This window comes from Pomacea canaliculata, linkage group LG6, assembly GCF_003073045.1.
Source record: "Pomacea canaliculata isolate SZHN2017 linkage group LG6, ASM307304v1, whole genome shotgun sequence".
Lineage (NCBI taxonomy): Eukaryota > Metazoa > Mollusca > Gastropoda > Architaenioglossa > Ampullariidae > Pomacea > Pomacea canaliculata.
Genome location: NC_037595.1, coordinates 2613032 through 2632963, shown reverse-complemented (window position 1 = coordinate 2632963; position 19932 = coordinate 2613032). Strand labels below are relative to the sequence as shown.

General features: G+C 51.4%; 1 protein-coding gene across 1 annotated transcript; it reads right to left on the bottom strand.

The window, feature by feature from the left end:
• Positions 1 to 38: 38 nt before the first annotated feature.
• LOC112565969 (ribosome-binding protein 1-like) lies at positions 39 to 19346 on the bottom strand. The gene is given in 7 exon segments (XM_025241870.1): positions 39 to 44; positions 397 to 493; positions 495 to 571; positions 796 to 983; positions 10745 to 10910; positions 17704 to 18172; positions 19273 to 19346. Coding segments are annotated over 7 exon segments (1077 nt in total).
• Between the last annotated feature and the right edge of the window lie 586 nt (positions 19347 to 19932).

The following is a 19932-nucleotide window of genomic DNA, read 5'->3' as shown; positions in this document are numbered from 1 at the left end:
AACACTGAAACATGACTCCGAGGACGGGTTTGATATCCCTACAACTAACAGAATAAACATGTAATACAACAATTTAAAAAAACACATAGACAAATTTTTCAAGAAATTATAATAAATAAAAATGACCTTTTGAATGCTGTTGAGAGTTTTAATACATAATTAGAAAAACGAAGAAAAAAGTGCACTATCAATAGCACTTTTCGATTTTGGAAAAAAGGGTTTGTCGCTTATGTTGTTAAAGGAGGTATTATTCTCAAGGCGGGGTGGGTGGGTCGGCCTAGCTTTACCACTGGGCAAGAGCACCACCACCGGCTGCATGGTGGTTGTTGTTGTTGGTTGGCTGTTGTTGTTGTTGGTTGGCTGTTGTTGGTTGGTTGGTTGTGGTTGATTGGTTGCGCTTGGTTGGTTGCGGATGGTTGTGGTTGGTTGCGGTTCGTTGGTTGTGGTTGGCTGTGGTTGGTTGTGGTTGGTTGTGGTTGTGGTTGGTTGGTTGTGTTGGTTTGGTTGTGGTTGTGGTTGTGGTTGGTTGTGGTTCGTTGTGGTTGTAGTTGTGGTTGGTTGTGGTTGGATGTGTGGTTGGTGTGGTGTGGTTGGTGGTGTGTGTTGGTTGTGGTTAGTGGTTGTGGTTGGTGGTTGTGTGTTGTGGTTGTGGTTGTGTGGTTGGTGTGGTTGTGGTTTGGTGTTGTGGTGGGGTGTGGTGGTTGGTTGTGGTTGGTGGTGGTTGGTGTGTGGTTGGTTGTGGTTGTGGTTGTGGTTGTGGTTGTGGTGGTTGGTTGTGGTTGTAAATTGTGGTTTGTGTGTGGTGGTTGTTGGTTGGTGGTTTGTGTGGTTGGTTGTGGTTGTGGTTGTGGTTGTGGTGTGGTTGTTGGTAGGTGGTCGTGGTTGGTTTGTGGTTTGGTGGTGGGTTGTTGTGGTGTTGTGTTGGGTTGGTGCTTGTGGTTGTGGTTGGTTGTGGTTGTGGTTGTTGTTGTGGTTGGTTGTTGCTGGTTGGTGGTTGGTTGTTGGTGGGTGGTTTGGTGGTGTTGGGTATTTGGTGTAGTTGTGTTGGTTGTGGTTGGTGGTTGGTTGTATTTGGTGAGTAGTTGGTGGCGTTGGTTTGTTTGTGGTTGGTGGGTTGGTTTATTTGGTGAGTAGGTTGGTTGGTGATTGCGGTGTGGTGGTTGTATTTGGTGAGTAGTTGGTGGCGTTGGTTGTAATAGGTTGGTTGTAATTGTGGTGAGTAGTGGTTTGTATTTGGTGAGTAGTTGGTGGCGCTTGGTTGTAATTGTGGTGGTGGTTGGTTGTATTTGGTGAGTAGTTGGTGGGCTGGTTGTAATTGTGGTGGTGTTGGTTGTATTTGGTGAGTAGTTGGTGGCGGCTTGGTTGTAATTGTGGTGGTGGTTGGTTGTATTTGGTGAGTTGGTGGCGCTTGGTTGTAATTGTGGGTGGTTGGTTGTATTTTGGTGAGTAGTTGGTGGCGCTTGGTTGTAATTGTGGTGGTGTTTGTTGGTTGTATTTGGTGAGTAGTTGGTGCGCGTTGGTTGTAATTTGTGACGGTGGTGGTTGGTTGTAATTTGGTGTTGTAGTTGGTGGCGCTTGTTGTAATTGTGGTGGTGGTTGGTTGTATTTGTGAGTAGTTGGTGGCGCTTGGTTGTAATGTAGTGGTGGTTGGTTGTATTTGGTGAGTAGTTGGTGGCGCTTGGTTGTAATTGGTGGCGCTTGGTTGTAATTGTGGTGGTTGGTTGTATTTGGTGAGTAGCTGGTGGCGCTTGGTTGTAATTGTGGTGGTGGTTGGTTGTATTTGGTGAGTAGTTGGTGGGCGCTGGTGGCGCTTGGGTTTGTAATGGTGGTGGTGGTGGTGGTGGGATTTGTATTTGGTGAGTAGTTGGTTGGCGCGGTTTGTTGTATTTGGTGAGTAGTTTGTGGTGGTGTTGTTGGTCGTGGTTGGTTGTATTTGGTGAGTAGGGTTGTAATTGTGGTGGCGCGGCTTTGGTTGTAATTGTGTTTGTGGTGGTTGGTTGTATTTTGGTGAGTAGTTGGTGGCGCTTGTTGTTTGGTTGTATGGTGGTGGTTGGTTTGTATTTGGTGAGATAGTTGGTGGCGCTTGGTTGTATTTGGTGAGTAGTGGTGGTGGCGCTTGGTATTTGTGAATTGTGGTGGTGGTTGGTTGTATTTGGTGAGTAGTTGGTTGGCGCTTAGTTTGTAATTGTGGTAGCGCTTGGTTGATATGTCGGTGTTGGTCTGTTGTATTTGGTGAGTAGTTGGTCGCGCTAGGTTGTAATTGTGGTGGTGGCTGGTTGTATTTGGTGAGTAGTTGGTGGCGCTTGGTTGTAATTGTGGTGAGGGTTGGTTGTATTTGGTGATTAGTTGGTGACGCTTGGTTGTAATTGTGGTGATGGTTGGTTGTATTTGGTGAGTAGTTGGTTGCGCTTGGTTGTAATTGTGGTGGTGGTTTGTTGTATTTGGTGAGTAGTTGGTGGCACTTGGTTGTAATTGTGGTGGTGGTTGGTTGTATTTGGTGAGTAGTTGGTGGCGCTTGGTTGTAATTGTGGTGGTGGTTGGTTGTATTTGGTGAGTAGTTGGTGGCGCTTGGTTGTAATTGTGGTGGCGCTTGGTTGTAAATGTGGTGGTGGCTGGTTCTATTTGGTGAGTAGTTGGTGGCGCTTGGTTGTAATTGTGGTGAGGGTTGGTTGTATTTGGTGGGGCTTGGTTGTAATTGTGGTGGTGGTTGGTTGTATTTGGTGAGTAGTTGGTGGCGCTTGGTTGTAATTGTGGTGGCGCTTGGTTGTAATGTGGTGTGGCTGGTTCTATTTGGTGAGTAGTTGGTGGCGCTTGGTTGATAATGTGGGTGAGGGTTGGTTGTATTTGGTGGGGGCTTGGTTGTAATTGTGGTGGTGGTTGGTTTGTATTTGGTGAGTAGCTGGTGGCGCTTGGTTGTAAAGTTGTATTTGTTGTATTTGGTTGAGTAGTTGGTGGCGCTTGTTTGTAATTGTGGTGGTGGTTGGTTGTATTTGGTGAGTAGTTGGTGGCGCTTGGTTGTAATTGTGGTGGTGGTTTGTTGTATTTAGTGAGTAGTTGGTTACACTTGGTTGTAATTGTGGTGGTGGTTGGTTGTATTTGGTGAGTAGTTTGTGGCGGTTGGTTGTAATTGTGGTGGTGGTTGGTTGTATTTGGTGAGTAGCTGGTGGCGCTTGGTTGTAATTGTGGTCGTGGTTGGTTGTATTTGGTGAGTAGTTGGTGGCGCTTGGTTGTAATTGTGGTGGCGCTTGGTTGTAATTGTTGTGTTGGTTGGTTGTATTTGGTGAGTAGTTGGTGGCGCTTGGTTGTAATTGTGGTGGTGGTTGGTTGTATTTAGTGAGTAGTTATTGACGCTTGGTTGTAATTGTGGCAATGGTTGGTTGTATTTGGTGAGTAGTTGGTTGCGCTTGGTTGTAATTGTGGTCGTGGTTGGTTGTATTTGGTGAGTAGTTGGTGGCGCTTGGTTGTAATTGTGGTGGCTGTCGCGATCTCCTTGGGGAAGAGCCCGTGGAGATGGTAGAGGTTGTGATTCCGTCCTTCGGTCTATCACACTCTCGATACCTCTACCAAATCACGTCGACATTTACTGCGTGCTCTCACACTAAATTGCTTATCAATTAACACTTTTAATTAGCTCGAGCCCCCAGCACGCATACCCCAATGAACAACTCAAGGCAATTTAGTGTATAAAAGAAAGTTATTAATCATCGAGAGGATTATACAAGTTACATCAATGATACAGTTTCAAATACAACTATATGGTCGTTATCTAGGGTGTCCCGTTATCCTAATCCCTAGTCTAGGTAACATGAGCCACGATTCACTAATCTTAATCAACTACACACTGCACACACCACACGCCACTTATCTTTACACACAAGTCTCTAGTCACTTGAGGGGCCCCTCCGATGTTGACGTCCGAGAATCCGTTGATGATGCTCCGTCGGTCGTAGCTGACTCCCTCGCAAGCGCTGAGACTCTGGCACCACCACGTGCCACCACGTGTCTGTCTCACGTCCCTTAGGCCGGACTGCTGTCTCAAGCTTAACAGCGCCTAACGGACCAACACTTATCTACCAGCCTTCCTCTACTGTTTGCGACCAAACAGATGCTGGAGATGAAGCGTCGTACACTCTGCGACAGAGCGGGTCTTCCACACCTCTGAGTCGGTTGTGCTGGAGTTGTCACGATTCCCAGACGAACTCACAGCAGAGAATCTGAACAGCCTTGAACAGATTTCGGCTACAACCTTCCTCCTCGAGTACCAGTGCGAAAAGACCACGAGGCTTGACCGATCACCCTACTAAATCCTCATCTGCGAGGATCATCCTCTCTCGTGATTGGTCAACATACTCTCAGTCTTACCTTCAACCATTCTGCTACCTAGCTACAACCAATCATACATAGCTAACACATGATAGACAGGTGGTCACTCTGGCTTTCCAGCCCAAACTACACCCCCTCTTTACCCCCTCTCACTAGCCATGCGATCGGCGACTCCGGCGCCGTCCAGTCGGGCTTCCTATTCACCCTTGTCCAGCGCTGGTTGTCCGTCTCAGGTGTACCGCGGACTTCTTATAATTAACGGGCGTAGGCTGACAATGCTCTCTGAGAGATCCCCGTACCGACATACCATCCCGCATTCCAATCTGACCTTGGTCTATGTCCGTCATGATGTAAGCGGTCCGCGTCACTGGCCTACTGATCCCAGGGGAGAGTGGTGACTTCCTGGCCCTTTGTCCACCGACGGTCCAGTGCCGCCAAAGGCCGGCTACCCGTCTCGCAAACACCACTTACAGTTACCCATTCAACCTCCTGACAGTCTGCTTACCAGCGCGACTGCCTGTTTCATGGAGGGGACAGAAGTGAGACACCAACACTATAGCCCTATACTAGTTATCACATGACAGTGGCGCTCGGTTGTAATTGTTGTGTTGATTGGTTGTATTTGGTGAGTAGTTGGTGGCGCTTGGTTGTAATTGTGGTGGTGGTTGGTTGTATTTGGTGAGTAGTTGGTGGCGCTTGGTTGTAATTGTGGCGGTGGTGGTTGTATTTGGTGGCGCTTGTTTGTAATTGTGGTGGTGGTTGGTTGTATTTGGTGGCGCTTGGTTGTAATTGTGGTGGTTGGTTGTATTTGTTGAGTAGTTGGTGGCGCTTGGTTGTAATTGTAGTGGTGGTTGGTTGTAATTTGGTGAGTAGTTGGGTGGCGCTTGGTTGTAATTGTGGTGGTGGTTGGTTGTATTTGGTGAGTAGTTGGTGGCGCTTGGTTGTAATTGTGGTGGTGGTTGGTTGTATTTGGTGAGTATTTGGCGGCGCTTGGTTGTAACTGTGTGGTGGTGGTTGGTTGTTTTGGCGGCGCGTATGGTTGTAACTGTGGTGGTGGTTGGTTGTATTTGGCGGCGCTTGGTTGTAACTGTGGTGGTGGTTGGTTGTATTTGGCGGCGCTTGGTTGTAACTGTGGTGGTGCTTGGTTGTATTTGGCGGCGCTTGGTTGTAACTGTGGTGGTGCTTGGTTGTATTTGGCGGCGCTTGGTTGTAACTGTGGTGGTGCTTGGTTGTATTTGGCGGCGCTTGGTTGTAACTGTGGTGGTGCTTGGTTGTATTTGGCGGCGCTTGGTTTGTAACTGTAGGTGTGCTTGCTCTTTGCTTGGTTGTAATGTGTTGGTTGTATTTGGCTTGGGCGCTTGGTTGTAAACTGGGAGTGTGTGGTGGTGCTTGGTTGTATTTGGCGGGGGCGCTTGGGCTTTGTAACTGTGGTGGTGCTTGGTGTATTTGGGCGGCGCTTGTTTGTAACTGTGGTGGTGCTTGGGTTGTATTTGCGGCGGGGCGCTTGGTTGTACTGTGGGTGGGCTTGCTTGTACTGTGGTGGTGCTTGGTTGTATTTTGGCGGCGCTTGTTGTAACTGTGGTGGTTGGCATATGTTGTACGTTTTGGCGGCGCTTGGTTGTAACTGTGGTGGTGGTTGGTTGTATTTGGCGGCGCTTGGTTGTAACTGGGTTGTGGTGGTGGAATTGTATTTGGCGGCGCTTGGTTGTAACTGTGGTGGTGGTTGGTTGTATTTGGCGGCGCTTGGTTGTAACTGGTGGTGGTGGTTGGGTTGTGCTTGGTTGTACTACTGTGGTGGTGTGGTGGAGGGAGTGCTTGCTTGTATTGCGTTGGGGCGGCGCTTGGTTGTAACTTGTGGTGGTGCGGGTTGCTTGTATTGGCGGCGCTTGTGATTGCTTGTATTTGCGGCGCTTGGTTGTAACTGTGTGGTGCTTGGTTGTATTAGGCGGCGCTTGGTGTAACTGGTGGTGGAATTGGCTTGTATTGTGGCGGGACGCTTGGTTGTACAAACTGGTGGTGTGTTTGTGCTGGTGGTTGTATTTGGACGGCGCTTGGTTGTAACTGTGGTGGTAGCTTTGTACTTGGCGGGGCTTGTTGTAACTGTGGTGGTGCGTGGTTGTATTTATTGGCGGCGCTTGTTGTAACTGTGTGGCTTGGTGGTGATTTGGCGGCGCTTTGGTTGTAACTCGTGGTGGTGGCGCAGCGCATGGTTGTATTTGGCGGCGCTTGGTTGTAACTTGGTGGTGCTTGGTTGTATTGTCGGCGCTTGGTTGTAAACTGTGTGGTGGTGTTGGTTGTATTTTGGCGGCGCTTGTTGTAACTGTGGTGGTGCTTGGATATGTATTTGGCGGCGCTTGGTTGTAACTGTGGTGGTGCTGGCACTGGTTGTATTTGGCGGCGCTTGGTTGTAACTGTGGTGGTGCTTGGGTTGTATTTGGGCGGCGCTTGGTTGTAAACTGTGGTGGTGCTTGCTTTCATTTGGCGCCGCTTGGTTGTAACTGTGTGGTGCGTTGTTTGTATTTTGTGCGACGCTTGGTTGTAAACTGTGGTGGTGCTTGGGTGTATTGGCGCGCTGCTTATGGTTGTAACAATAGTTAACGTGGGTGGTGTGGTGGTTGTATTTGGCACGGCGGGTTGTGCGACAAACTGTGGAGTGCTTGCGTTGATATTTGCGCTTTGGTTGTAACTGTGGTGGTGCTTGGTGTGTAATTTGGCGGCGCTTTGGTTGTAACTGTGGGTGGTGCTTGGTTGTATTTGGCGGCGCTTGGTTGTAACTGGAGGAGTGGTGCTTGGGTTGTATTTTGGCGGCGCTTGGTTGTAACTGTGGTGGGCTTGGCTTTTATTTGGCGGCGCTTGGTTGTAACGTCTGGTGTATTTGCGGTGGTGCTTGGTTTGTATTTGGCGGCGCTTGGTTTGTAAACTGTGGGTGGTGCTTGTTGCGGTATTTGGCGGCGGCTTGGTTGGGGGTTGGGTGGTGCTTGGTTGGTAATTTGGCGGCGCTTGGTTGTAACTGCGGTGGGTGCGTTGTAATTTTGGCGGCGCTGGTTGTGTAACTGCTGGTGGTGCTTTGGTTGTATTTGGCGGCGCTTGGTTGTAACTGTGGTGGTGCTTGTTGTATTTGGCGGCGCTTGGTTGTAACTGTGGTGGGTGCTGGTGTAGTGTTTATTTGGCGGCGCTTGGTTGATACTGTGGTGGTGCTTGGTTGTATTTGGCGGCGCTTGGTTGTAACTGCATGGTGGTTGGTTGTATTAGTGGCGGCGGTGGTGGCTTGGTTGTATTTGGCGGCGCTTGGTTGTACTGCGGTGGTGCTATGGTTGTATTTGGCGGCGCTTGGTTGTATAACTGTGGTGGTGGCTATAGGTTGTATTTGGCGGGCGCTGCTGTGGTGGTTGCTTGGTGTACTGGCGGCGGCTTGGGTTGTAACTGCTGTGGTGGTGCTTGGTTGTATTTGGCGGCGCTTGGTTGTAACTGTGGTGGTGCTTGGTTGTATTTGGCGGCGCTTGGATTGTAAAACTGCGGTGGTGCTTGGTTGTATTTAGGTCGGGCTTGGTTGTAACTGCGGTGGTGCTTGGTTGTATTGGCGGGCGCTTGGTTGTAACTAGCGGTGGTGTTGGATGGCGCGCTTGGTTGTAGGCGGCGCTTGGTTGTAACTAGAGCGCGGTGGTGCTTGGTTGTGATTGGCGGGGTAAAGGCGCTGGTGTGTACTGCGGTGTGCTTGGCTTGTATGTTGGCGCGCTTGTCTTGTAACTGCGGGTGGTGCTTGAGGTGTATGTGGCGGCGCTTGGGTGAACTGCGTGGTGGCGTATTTTGGGTTGGCGTTGGTATGTTTGTATTTGCGGCGCTTGGTTGTAACTGCGGTGGTGCGGTTGTTTGGCGGCGTTGGTTAACGTGCTTGGTTGTATTTGGCGGCGCTTGTAACGGCGGTGGTGCTTGGTTGTATTTGGCGGGCTTGTGTGCTGTAAGCCTTGGTTGTAACTTGTAATTTGGCGCTTGGTTGTAACTGCGGTGGTGCTTGGTTTGTTATTGGGGCGCTGGTTGTATACTGCGGTGGTGCGGCGCTTTGTAAACGCTTGTGCTTGGGTAAGCGGCGGTGGGTGCTTGTTCTATTTGCGGCGCTTGCGCGCTAACTGCGTGCTGTATTTGGCTGGACGCTTGGTTTGTAAAACTGCGGTTGCTTTTGTATGTGGCGGGATGGCTGGTGTATTTGGCGCGCTTGGTTGAACTGGTGCGGTGGGTGCTGGGTTGTAATGACTTGGTTGTAACTGCGGTGGTGCTGGCGGCGCTTGGTTGTACTGCGGTGGTGCTTGGTTGTATTTTGGCGGCGCTTGGTTGTAACTGCGTGGTGCTTGGTTGTATTTGGGCGTGCTGTTGTAACTGCGGTGGTGCTTGGTTGTATTCGGGCGGCGCTTTGAACTGCGGTGGTGCTTGTTGTATTTGGCGGCGCTGGTTGTAACTGCGCTTGGTTGTATGTAAGCTGCGGTGATGCTTGTAACGAGCGGTGGTGGCTTGGTTGTATTTCCGGCGCTTGGTTTGTAACGCGAGTGGTGCTTGGTTGTATTTGGCTTGGGCGCTTGGATTGTAACTGCGTTGGTTGCTTGGTTGTATTTGGCGGCGCTTGGTTGTAACTGCGGTGGGTTGCTTGGTTGTATTTGCGCGCCCGCGTGGGGTGGTTGCTTAACTGGCGGCGCTTGGTTGTATTTGGCGGCGCTTGTGCGGTGGGCTTGGTTGTATTGGGGCGGCGCTTGGTTGTAACTGCGGTGGGTGCTTGGTTGTATTTGGCGGCGCTTGGTTGTAACTGCGTGTTTTACTGCGTGGTGCTTGGTTGTATTTGGCGGCGGGACGAGCGGTGTTGCTTGTATTTGCGGCGCTGGTTGTAAACTGCGAGTGGTGCTTGGTTGTATTTGGCGGCGCTGTGGTTGTAACTGCGGGAGCTTGTTGTATTTGGGCGCGTTGTAACTGCGGTGGTGCTTGGTTGTATTTGGCGGCGCTTGGTTGTAACTGGCGGTGGTTGCTATGTTGTATTTGGCGGCGCTTGGTGTGTAACTGCGCGTGGATGCTTGGTTTGTATTTGGCGGCGCTTTAGCGCGCTTGGCCTGTAACTGCGGTGGTGCTTTGGTTGTATTTGGCGGCGCTTGGTGTAACTGCGGTGGTGCTTGGTTGTATTGAGTTGGCGGCGCTTGGTTGTAAACTGCGGTGGTGCTGGTTGTATTTGGCGGCGCTTTGGTTGTAACTTGCGGTGGTGCTTGGTTGTATTTGGCGGCGCTTGGTTGTAACTGCGGTGGTGCGTTGGTATTTGCGGCGCTTGGTTGTAACTAGCGGTGGGTGTTGTAATTTGGCGGCGCTTGGAGGTTGTAACTGCGGTGGTGCTTGGTTGTATTTGGCGGCGGCGCTAACTGCGGTGGTGCTGTGTGCTTTGTATAAGGTGGTAACTGTGTGGATTCATTTGTTTGGCGGCGCTTGGTAACTGCGGTGTGCTGGGGTAAATCTCTGGGATAACTGCTGGTGGGTGCTTGGGTGGCTGATTGTAAATTGGTGTGGTGCCTTGGTGTGAAACTTAGAGAAACTAGCGATTTAGGGCGCCATTCTGTGAGGTGGCTCTGCTGGTTGTACTGCGGTGTGCTTGGGGTTTTGCGGCTTGGTGCGGTGCCGGCTTCGTTGCGTATTTGTTGGGGTAAGACCTCGCGGTGTGGCTGGGTTGTGCGCTAATGGTTGACATAATTGTAATTTGTATGGTGGCGGCGCTTGGTTGTAACTGCGGCAGTTGCTTAACGTTGTAACTCGGTGGTTGGTGGTTGTATCTGCGGACTTGGGTTATAACTCGGTAGAGCCTTGGTTGTATTGGAGCGGCGCTTGGTTAACTGCGGTGGTGTAGACTCGGGGGGGGGCGGGTGGTGCTTGGGTTGTATTTGGCGGGCTTGGTTGTAACTGCGGTGGTGCTTGGTTGTACTTTTGGCGGCGCTTGGTTGTAACTGCGGTGGTGCTTGTATGTATTTGGCGGCGCTTGGTTGATAACTGCGGTGGTGCTTGGTTGATTTCGGCGGCGCTTGGTTGTAAACGGTGGTGCTTGGGTTATTTGGCGGCGCTTTTAACTGCGGTGGTGCTTGGCTTGTTGTGCGTGTGCGTGATTGCTTGTTTGGTAGCGCTGGTGCTTGGGTTGTGCGGCGGCGGTGGGTTCGCTTGGTCTAAATTTTGTCGGCGAATGCTTGGTTGTACTTGCGGTGGTGCGTATTTGGCGGCGCTTGGTTGTAATGCGGTGTGCTTGGTTGTTAGGTTTTGCGCGGCGGTGGGCTTGGTGTGATACGTTTTTGGATTGTAACTGCGGTGGTGCTTGGTTGTATGGCGGCGCTTGGTTGTAACTGCGGTGGTGCTTGGTTGATTTGGCGGCGCGTTCGGTTGTAAACTGCGGTGCTTGCTGTTTAGCGGCGCTTGGGTGCGGTGGGCTTGGCTTGTATTTGGCGGCGCTGTGGTTGTGAACGCGAGCTTTGGTTTGTATTTGGCGGCGCTTGGTTGTACGGTGGTGCTTGGTGTATTTGGGCGGGCTTGGTTGTACTGTGGTGCTTGTTGTATTGGCGGCGCTTGGTTGTAAACTGCGTTGGTATGGTAGTTTGGTGCGGTGGTGATTGAACTGCGGTGGTGCGGCTTGCGCGTTGTAACTGCGGCTTTGGCTTGTATTTGGCGGCGCTTGGTTGTAACTGCGGTGGTGCTTGCTTGTATGTTTGGCGGCGCTTGGCATTGTAACTGCGGTGGTGCTTGGCTGTATTTGGCGGGCGGAACGCTTGGTTGTAACTGCAGGGGTGCTTGTATTTTAGTATTTGGCGGCCGCTGGTTGTACACTGCGGTGGTGCTAGGTTGTATGTTGGCGGCGCCTTGGTTGTAACTGCGGGTGGTTGGCTTGCTTGTATTTGGCGGCGCTTGATTATTTGTAACTGCGGGTGGTGCTTGCTTGTATTTGGCGGGTGGCGCTTGGTTGTAACTGCGTGGCGCTTGGTTGTTTTGCGGCGCTTGGTTGTAACTGCGGTGCTTGCTGTGTATTTGGCGGCGCTTGGTTGTAACTGCGGTGGTGCTTGCTGTATTTGGCGGCGCTTGTTGTAACTGCGGCTTGTTGTACTGCTTGCTTGTATTTGCCGCGAAGGCTTGGTTGTAACTGGCGTTGGTGCTTGCTTGTATTTGGGCGGCGCTTGGTGGTGTAACTGCGGTGGTGCTGGTTGTATTTGCGTTGTATTTGGCGGCGCTTGGTTGTAACTGCGGTGGTGCTTGCGTTGTAATTTGGTGGGCTTGTATGTTGGCGCGTTGGTTGTAACTGCGACTTGGCGCGCTTGGGGTGGTGACTTGCTTGTATTTGGCGGCGCTTGGTTGTAACTGCGGTGGTGCTTGCTTGTATTTGGCGGCGCTTGGTTGTAACTGCGGTGGTGCTTGCTTGTATTTGGCGGCGCTTGGTTGTAACTGCGGTGGTGCTTGCTTGTATTTGGCGGCGCTTGGTTGTAACTGCGGTGGTGCTTGCTTGTATTTGGCGGCGCTTGTTTGTAACTTGTATTTGCGCGCTTGGTTGTAACTGGCTTGGTTGCTTGCTTGTATTGGCGGCGCTTGGTTGTAACTGCGGTGGTGCTATGCTTGTATTTGCCGTGTTGGCGCTTGGGTTGTAACTGCGGTGGTGCTTGTATTTGGCGGCGCTTGGTTGTTGCGGTGGTGCGTAATTGCTATTTGGCGCGCTTGGTTGTAAATTGGGCGGCTGCGTGCTTGTGTATTGGCGGCGCTTTGGTGTAAAAACTCGCGGTGCTTTGTGTCTTTGCTGGTGTATTTGGCTTGGTTGTAATGGTGGCGGGGGCTGCTTGTATTGGCGGGCTTGTGGTAACTGGTGGTGCTTCTTGCTTTTGTAAACCGGTTTCTTGTATTGTTACTGCGGTGGTGCTTGCTTGTATTTGGCGGCGCTTGGTTGTAACTGCGGTGGTGTCTTGCTTGGTATTTTGGTTGTAACTGCGTGTGGTTGGAGCGCGCGTGGTGTAACTGCGGTGGTGCTTGCTTGTATTTTGCTTGGTTTGTAATGCGGTGGTGCTGCGCGCTTGGCGGCGCTTGGCTTGTATGCGGTTGTGCTTGTTGTTTGCTTGGCGCTTTGCTTGGTTGTGAACTGCGGCTTGTGCTTGCTTGTATGGCGGCGCTTGGTTGTAACTGCGGTGGTGCTGCTGTATTTGCGCGTAACTGCGCTTGCTTGTATTTGGCGGCGCTTGGTTGTAACTGCCGGTGGTGCTTGCCCTTGTATTTGGCGGCGCTTGGTGGTGCGTGGCGGCGCGCTTGTAATTTGCGCGCGCTGTTGTAACTGCGGTGGTGCTTGCGTCAACTTGCGGTGGTGCTTGCTTGTATTTGGCGGCGCTTGGTGCTGCGGTGGCTTGCTTGTATTTGGCGGCGCTTGGGTTGTAACTTGCGGTGGTGCTATTCGGCGCTTGTTGTAACTGCGGTGGTGCTTGGTTGTATTTGGCGGCGCTTGGTTGTAACTGCGGTGGTGCTTGGTTGTATTTGGCGGCGCTTGGTTGTAACTGCGGTGGTGCTTGGTTGTATTTGGCGGCGCTTGTTGTCGGTGGTGCTTGTTGTATTTGCGCGCGGTTGTAACTGCGGTGGTGCTTGGTTTTTGTATTTGGCGGCGCTTGGTGGTGTAACTGCGGTGGTGCTTTGTTGTATTTGGCGGCGCTTGGTTGATTAATTGGTTGCTTGGTTGTATTTGGCGGCGCTTGGTTGTAACTCGCGGTGGTGCTTGGCTTGTATTTGGCGGCGCTTGGTTGTAACTGCGGTGGTGCTTGGTTGTATTTGGCGGCGGCTTGGTTGTAACTGCGGTGGTGCTGGTTGTATTTGGCGGCGCTTGGTTGTGACTGCGGTGGTGCTTGGTTGTATTTGCGGCGCTTGTTGTAACTGCGTTGTGGTGCTTGGTTGTATTTGGCGGCGCTTGGTTGTAACTGCGGTGGTTGCTTGGTTGTACTTTTGGCGGCGCTTGGTTGTAACTGCGGTGGTGCTTGGTTTGTATTGCGGCGCTTGGTTGTAACTGCGGTGGTGCTTGGTTGTATTTGGCGGCGCTTGGTTGTAACTGCGGTGGTGCTTGGTTGTATTTGGCGGCGCTTGGTTGTAACTGCGGTGGTGCTTGGTTGTATTGGCGGCGCTTGGTTGTAACTGCTTGGTGCTTGGTTGTATTTGGCCGGCGCTTGGTTGTAACTGCGGTGGTGCTTGGTGTATTTGGCGGCGCTTGGTTGTAACTGCGGTGGTGCTTGGTTGTATTTGGCGGCGCTTGGTTGTAACTGCGGTGGTGCTTGGTTGTATTTGGCGGCGCTTGGTTGTAACTGCGGTGGTGCTTGGTTGTATTTGGCGGCGCTTGGTTGTAACTGCGGTGTGCTTGGTTGTATTTGGCGGCGCTTTTGTAACTACGGTGGTGCTTGGTATTTGTATTGCGCGCTTGGTTGTAACTGCGGTGGTGCTTGGTTGTATTTGGCGGCGCTTGGTTGTAACTGCGGTGGTGCTTGGTTGTATTTGGCGGCGCTTGGTTGTAAACTGCGGTGTGCTTGGTTGTATTTGGCGGCGCTTGGTTGTAACTGCGGTGGTGCTTGGTTGTATTTGGCGGCGCTTGGTTGTAACTGCGGTGGTGCTTGGTTGTATTTGGCGGCGCTTGGTTGTAACTGCGGTGTGTGCTTGTTGTATTTGGCGGGCGCTTGGTTGTAACTGCGGGGTGCTTGGTTGTATTTGGCGGCGCTTGGTTGTAACTGCGGTGGTGCTTGGTTGTATTTGGCGGCGCTTGGTTGTAACTGCGGTGGTGCTTGGTTGTATTTGGCGGCGCTTGGTTGTAACTGCGGTGGTGCTTGGTTGTATTTGGCGGCGCTTGGTTGTAACTGCGGTGGTGCTTGTTGTATTGGCGGCGTGGTTGTGCGGTGTGCTTGGTTGTATTTGGCGGCGCTTTGTTGTAACTGCGGTGCTTTGCTTGTTGTAACTGCGGTGGCTAATTTGGCGGCGCTTGGTTGTAACGCGGTGGTGCTTGCAGTTGTGCGGTGGGCTTTGTCTTTGCGTGTTGTATGCTTGCTGTTGTAACTGCGGTGGTGCTGGTGCTTGTATTTGGGCGGCGCTTGGTGTAACTGCGGTGTGCTGTTGTATTTGGCGCGCTTGGTTTATTAACTGCTGCGGTTTGTGTGGGCGATTGGCTTGTATTTGGCGGCGCTGGTTGTAACTGCTGGTTGTTGTGGCGGTGCTTGCTGTTTGGGTTGTATTGGCGGCGCTTGGTTGTAACTGGCGATGGTGCTTGCCTGTATGCGGCGCTTGGTTGTACTGCGGTGGTGCTGGTTGTAGTAATTTGGCGGCGCTTGGTTTGTAACTTGTATTTGGCAATATGCGGCGGCGCCTGTAACTGCGGTGTGCTGCTTGTGAGTATTTGGCGGCGCTGTTGTAACTGCGTGGCTTGCTTGTATTTGGCTTGTATTGGGCGCTTGGCTGTAAACTGTAAGTTGGTGCGCTTGTATTTGGCGGCGCTTGGTGCTTTGCTTGTGCTTGTATAACGCGGGCGCGCTTGGTGTAACTGCTTGGCGGCATGGTGCTTGCTTGTATTTGGCCGGCGCTTTGGTTGTAACTGCGGTGGTGCTTGCTTGTATTTGCTTGTTGTAACTGCGTGGTGCTTGCTTGTATTTTGGCGCTGCTTGGTTGTAAGGTGGTAGCTTGTTGTATTTGGCGGCGCTTGGTTGTAACTGCGTGTGCTTGTGGCGGCGCTTGGTTGTAACGTGCTGCTTGTATTTGGCGGCGCTTGGTTGTAACTCGGTGTGCCTTGCTTGTATCTTGGTTTGCTTGTATTGGCGGCGCTTGCTTGTGTAACTGCTGCGTGTGCTGGTGCTTGTATTTGGCGGCGCTTGGGTTGTAACTGCGCTGAGTGGGCTTGGATGTATGGTGGCTTTTTGGCGGCGCTACTGCGGTGTGCTTGCTTGTATTTGGCGGCGCTTGGGTTGTAATCTGGCTGGTATTGCTGCTGGTGCTTGCTTGTATTTGGCGGCGCTTGGTTTGTACTGCTGGCTTGTGCGCTTGGTGCTGCCGTTTGTGCTTGCTTGTATTTGGCGGCGCTTGGTTGTAACTGCGGTGGTGCTTGCTTGTAGTTGGCGGCGCTTGGTTGTAAACTTGTATTTGCGGCTGCTTGGTTGGTGCTTGGTGTTGCTTGCTTGTATTTGGCGGCGCTTGGTTGTAAACTTGTTATTTGGCGTTCGGGGGTGCTTGCTTGTATTTGGCGCGCGGCTTGGTTGCTTAGGTTGTAAACTGGGTGGCTGCTTGGCTTATTTGGGGCTGTGCTGGTGGTGCTTGGTGCTTGTTTGTATTTGGCGGGCGGCGCTTGCTTGTTGTAACTGCGGTGGTTGCTTGCTTGTATTTGGCGGCGCTTGGTTGTAACTGCGGTGGTGCTTGGTGTAAGTTGGCTTGTATTTGGCGGCGCTTGGTTGTAACTGCGTTGTGGTGCTTGGTTGTATTTGGCGGCGCTTGGTTGTAACTGCGGTGGTGCTTGGCTTGTATTGGCGCGCGGCGCTTGGTGTAACTGCGGTGGTGCTTGGTTGTATTTGGCGGCGCTTGTTGTAACGTGCGCCGTGGTGCTTGTTGTATTTGCTTGGCTGCGGTGGTGCTTTGGTTGTATATTGGCGGCGCTTGTAACTGCGGTGGTGCTTGGTTGTATTGGCGGCGCTTGTAACTGCGGTGGTGCTTGTTGTATTTGGCGGCGCTTGGTTGTAACTGCGGTGGTGCTTGGTTGTACTTTGGCGGCGCTGGTTGTAATGCTGCGTGTGGTGCTTGGTTGTATTGTCGCGGCGCTTGGTTGTAACTGCGGGGTGGTGCTTGTTGTATTTGGCGGCGCTTGGTTGTAACTGCGTTGTTTGCTGCTTGGTTGTATTTGGCGGCGCTTGGTTGTAACTGCGGTGGTGCACGCTTGGGTTGTATATTTGCTTGGTTGTAACTGTGTGCGTGCTGGTTGTATTTGGCGGCGCTTGGTTGTAACTCGCTTGGTATTTGGCGGGTTTGTAACTGCGGTGGTGCTTGGTTGATTTGGCGGCGCTTGGTTGTAACTGCGGTGCTTGCGTTTCGGCGTTGTAATTTGGTTCGGTTGGTGCTTGGTTGTTAATGGTACTGCGGCTTGGGGTATTTGGCGGCGCTTGGTTGTAATTGGTGGTAGTTGCTTGGTTGTATTTGCGGCGATTGGTTGCTTGGTTGTAACTGCTGTGTGCTTGGTTGTATTTTTGGCGGCGCTTTGTTGTAACTGCGTAACTGCTGTTGTTTTGCGAGGTCTTGGTTGTACTGGCGGCGCGTGTTGTAACTGCGGGGGGTGGTGCTTGATATTTGGGCGGCGTTTTTGTGTGCTTGGTTGTAACTGTACTCGGTGGTGCTTGTTGTATGTTGCTGTTTTTTGGCGCTTGGTTGTACTGCGTGGGTGCTTGGGCTTGTTTAATTTGGCGGCGCTTGGTTGTAACTGCGGTGGTGCTTGGTTGTATTTGCGGCGCTTTGGTGTACTTTGGTTTTGTAATGTTGGACGGCGGGGGTGCTGTTGTATTGCGGCGCTTGGTTGTAACTGCGGTGGTTGCTTGTTGTATGTTGGCGGCGCATTGTTCGGTTGTAACTGCGGGGTGGTGCTTGGTTGTACTTGGGGCTGGGCTTGCGGTTGTAACTGCGTGGTGCTTGCGTTGTATTTGGCGGCGCTTGTTGTAACTGCGGAGGTGCTTGTTGTATTTGGCGGCGCTGGTTGTAACTGCGGTGGTGCTTTGTTGTATTTGCGCGTGGTTGATTGGCGGGCGCTTGTTGTAACTGCGGTGGTGCTTGGTTTGTATTTGGCGGCGCTTGTTGTAACTGCGGTGGCTGGTTGTACGCGCGCTTGTTGTAACTGCGGCTTGTTGTACTGTGGGGCGCTTGTTGTACGTGCGGATGGTTGTATAACGCGGTGTGCTTGGTTGTACGGCGGCGCTTGGTGTAACGCCTGTAACTGCGGTGGTGCTTGTTGTACTTTTAACTTGCGGTTGGTGCTTGTTACTTGGCGGCGCTTGGTTGTAACTGCGGTGGTGCTTGGTTGTATTTTGGCGGCGCTTGGTTGTAACTGCGGTGGTGCTTGGTTGTACGCTTGGTTGTTTTAAAATGGGTTGTATTTTGCGGCGCTTGGTTGTAACTGCGTGGTGCTTGGTTGTATTTGGCGGCGCTTGGTTGTAACTGTGGTGGTGCTTGGTTGTATTTGGCGGCGCTTGGTTGTAACTGTGGTGGTGCTTGGTTGTATTTGGCGGCGCTTGTAACTGTGGTGGTGCTTGTTGTATTTGGCGGCGCTTGGTTGTAACTGTGGTGGTGTGCTTGTTCTTGCCGCTTGCCCTGTGGTGCTTGCCCCCTTGCCCCTTGCCCCTTGCCCCTTGCCCTTGCCCCTGCCCCTTGCCCCTTGCCCCTTGCCCCTTGCCCCTTGCCCCCTTGCCCCTTGCCCCTTGCCCCTTGCCCCTTGCCCTTGCCCCTTGCCCCTTGCCCTTGCCCCTTGGCCCCTTGCCCTTGCCCCTTGCCCCTTGGCCCTTGCCCTTGGCCCTTGCCCTTGGCCTTGGCCCTTGCCCTTGGCCCTTGGCCCTTGGCCCTTGGCCCTTGGCCCTTGGCCCTTGGCCTTGCCCTGCCCTTGGCCCTTGGCCCTTGGCCTTGCCCTTGGCCCTTGCGCCCTTGGCCCTGGCCCTTGGCCCTTGGCCCTTGGCCCTTGCCCTTGCCCTGGCCCTTGGCCCTTGGCCCTTGGCCCTTGGCCCTTGGCCCTTGGCCCTTGGCCCTTGGCCCTTGGCCCTTGGCCCTTGGCCCTTGGCCCTTGGCCCTTGGCCCTTGGCCCTTGGCCCTTGGCCCTTGGCCCTTGGCCCTTGGCCCTTGGCCCTTGGCTCTTGGCTCTTGGCTCTTGGCTCTTGGCTCTTGGCTCTTCGCTCTTCGCTCTTGGCTCTTGGCTCTTGGCTCTTGGCTCTTGGCTCTTCGCTCTTGGCTCTTGGCTCTTGGCTCTTCGCTCACAAATCATCATCATTAATGAATCATCCTCATCATCATCAATGAATCAATCAATGAACATCAATCAATCGATATCATCATCATCATCACCAATCATCATCAATCATCCTCAATCAATGAATCAAGCAACATCATCAACATCATCAACTGATCAACCAACATCGTCATGATCATCAACAACTAATCAACATCATCATCAATTAATAAAATCATCATCAACATCATCATCAACTAATCAACATCATCAACATCATCATCAATGAATCAACCAATATCAACTGATCAACCAACATCGTCATCATCATCAACAACTAATCAACATCATCAATAACATCATCATCACTAATCAACATTTTCTACAGCATCATCATCAAAGAGTCAACCAACATCATCAACATCATCATCAACCAATCATCATCATCAACTAATCAACATCATCATCAATCAATAAATCAACCAACATCATCATCAACATCACCATCAACCAATCAACCATCAACCGTCATCTTCATTACCAATCAACCATCATCATCAACCAATCAACCATCATTATCATCATCATCATCATCATCATCATCATCATCATCATAAATCAACCATCATCAATCAACCATCATCATCAATCAACTAATCAATCATCATCATCAATCAACCATCATCATCAATAACCAATCAACCATCATCATCATCATCATCATCATCATCATCATCATCATCATCATCATCATCATCAGTTAATCAACCATCATCTATCAATCATCCATCTTCAATCAATCAATCTCATCATCATCATCAACAACTATCATCAACCATCATTAACCGTCATCATCATCCATCATTCTCCATCTATTACCATCCATCACCAATCACCAATCATCAGTCATGGCAGATGGCAGATTGCAAATGTGTTGGACCTCGTGTTTTTTATCAAGATGGATCGACAATGTTTACATAACTTACATCAAAACGCATACATGACTGTAAACCGTAAATAGCATGTCAATGTCATAGATGACTTTCAACTTCTCCGTCATTCAATTGAGTTAGATAACTTATTTCATTAACACTCAAAATTCTTACTGACAGTTACTTCTCAGTTCCACGCTAGGAATGTCAAGTTTCTTATACTTGTTCTCGCGTCTGTCTACTTGCTAATAAGAAGATTGGGATGACATCATGGAACTATGTCCGATGACTACAGTGGCCACTAGGAAAAATTAGACAAAATCGAAGATAACACTTACCATTCCCGTCAGTCCGTGGTCTCCCGATGTACGATGCGGTCCGGTGGCGCAACGGTTAGCGCCTGTCACCAACACAGTGAAGGTTGGCTGTCCTAGGTTCAGCTCTCGTCTCGGGCACGCAGTTCTTTCTCTGCACGTGACATCTGTTCACAGGGCTGGCTGCCTTGCCGTGATAGTTGCGGGCACGGCGTAAAACACCAATCCCTCCCCCTCCCGATGCTCTCACAAATCTCAGCGCCAAGAATGTTCTTCACCCACTCACTGTAGGCAGGTGCGCTGTCACACTAGCTATTACACTAACACACCACTGCACATATTCCCATGGAAACACCAATGCTGGTAGACACTTCCAGACTCTTTGGCCAGGACATTGTGG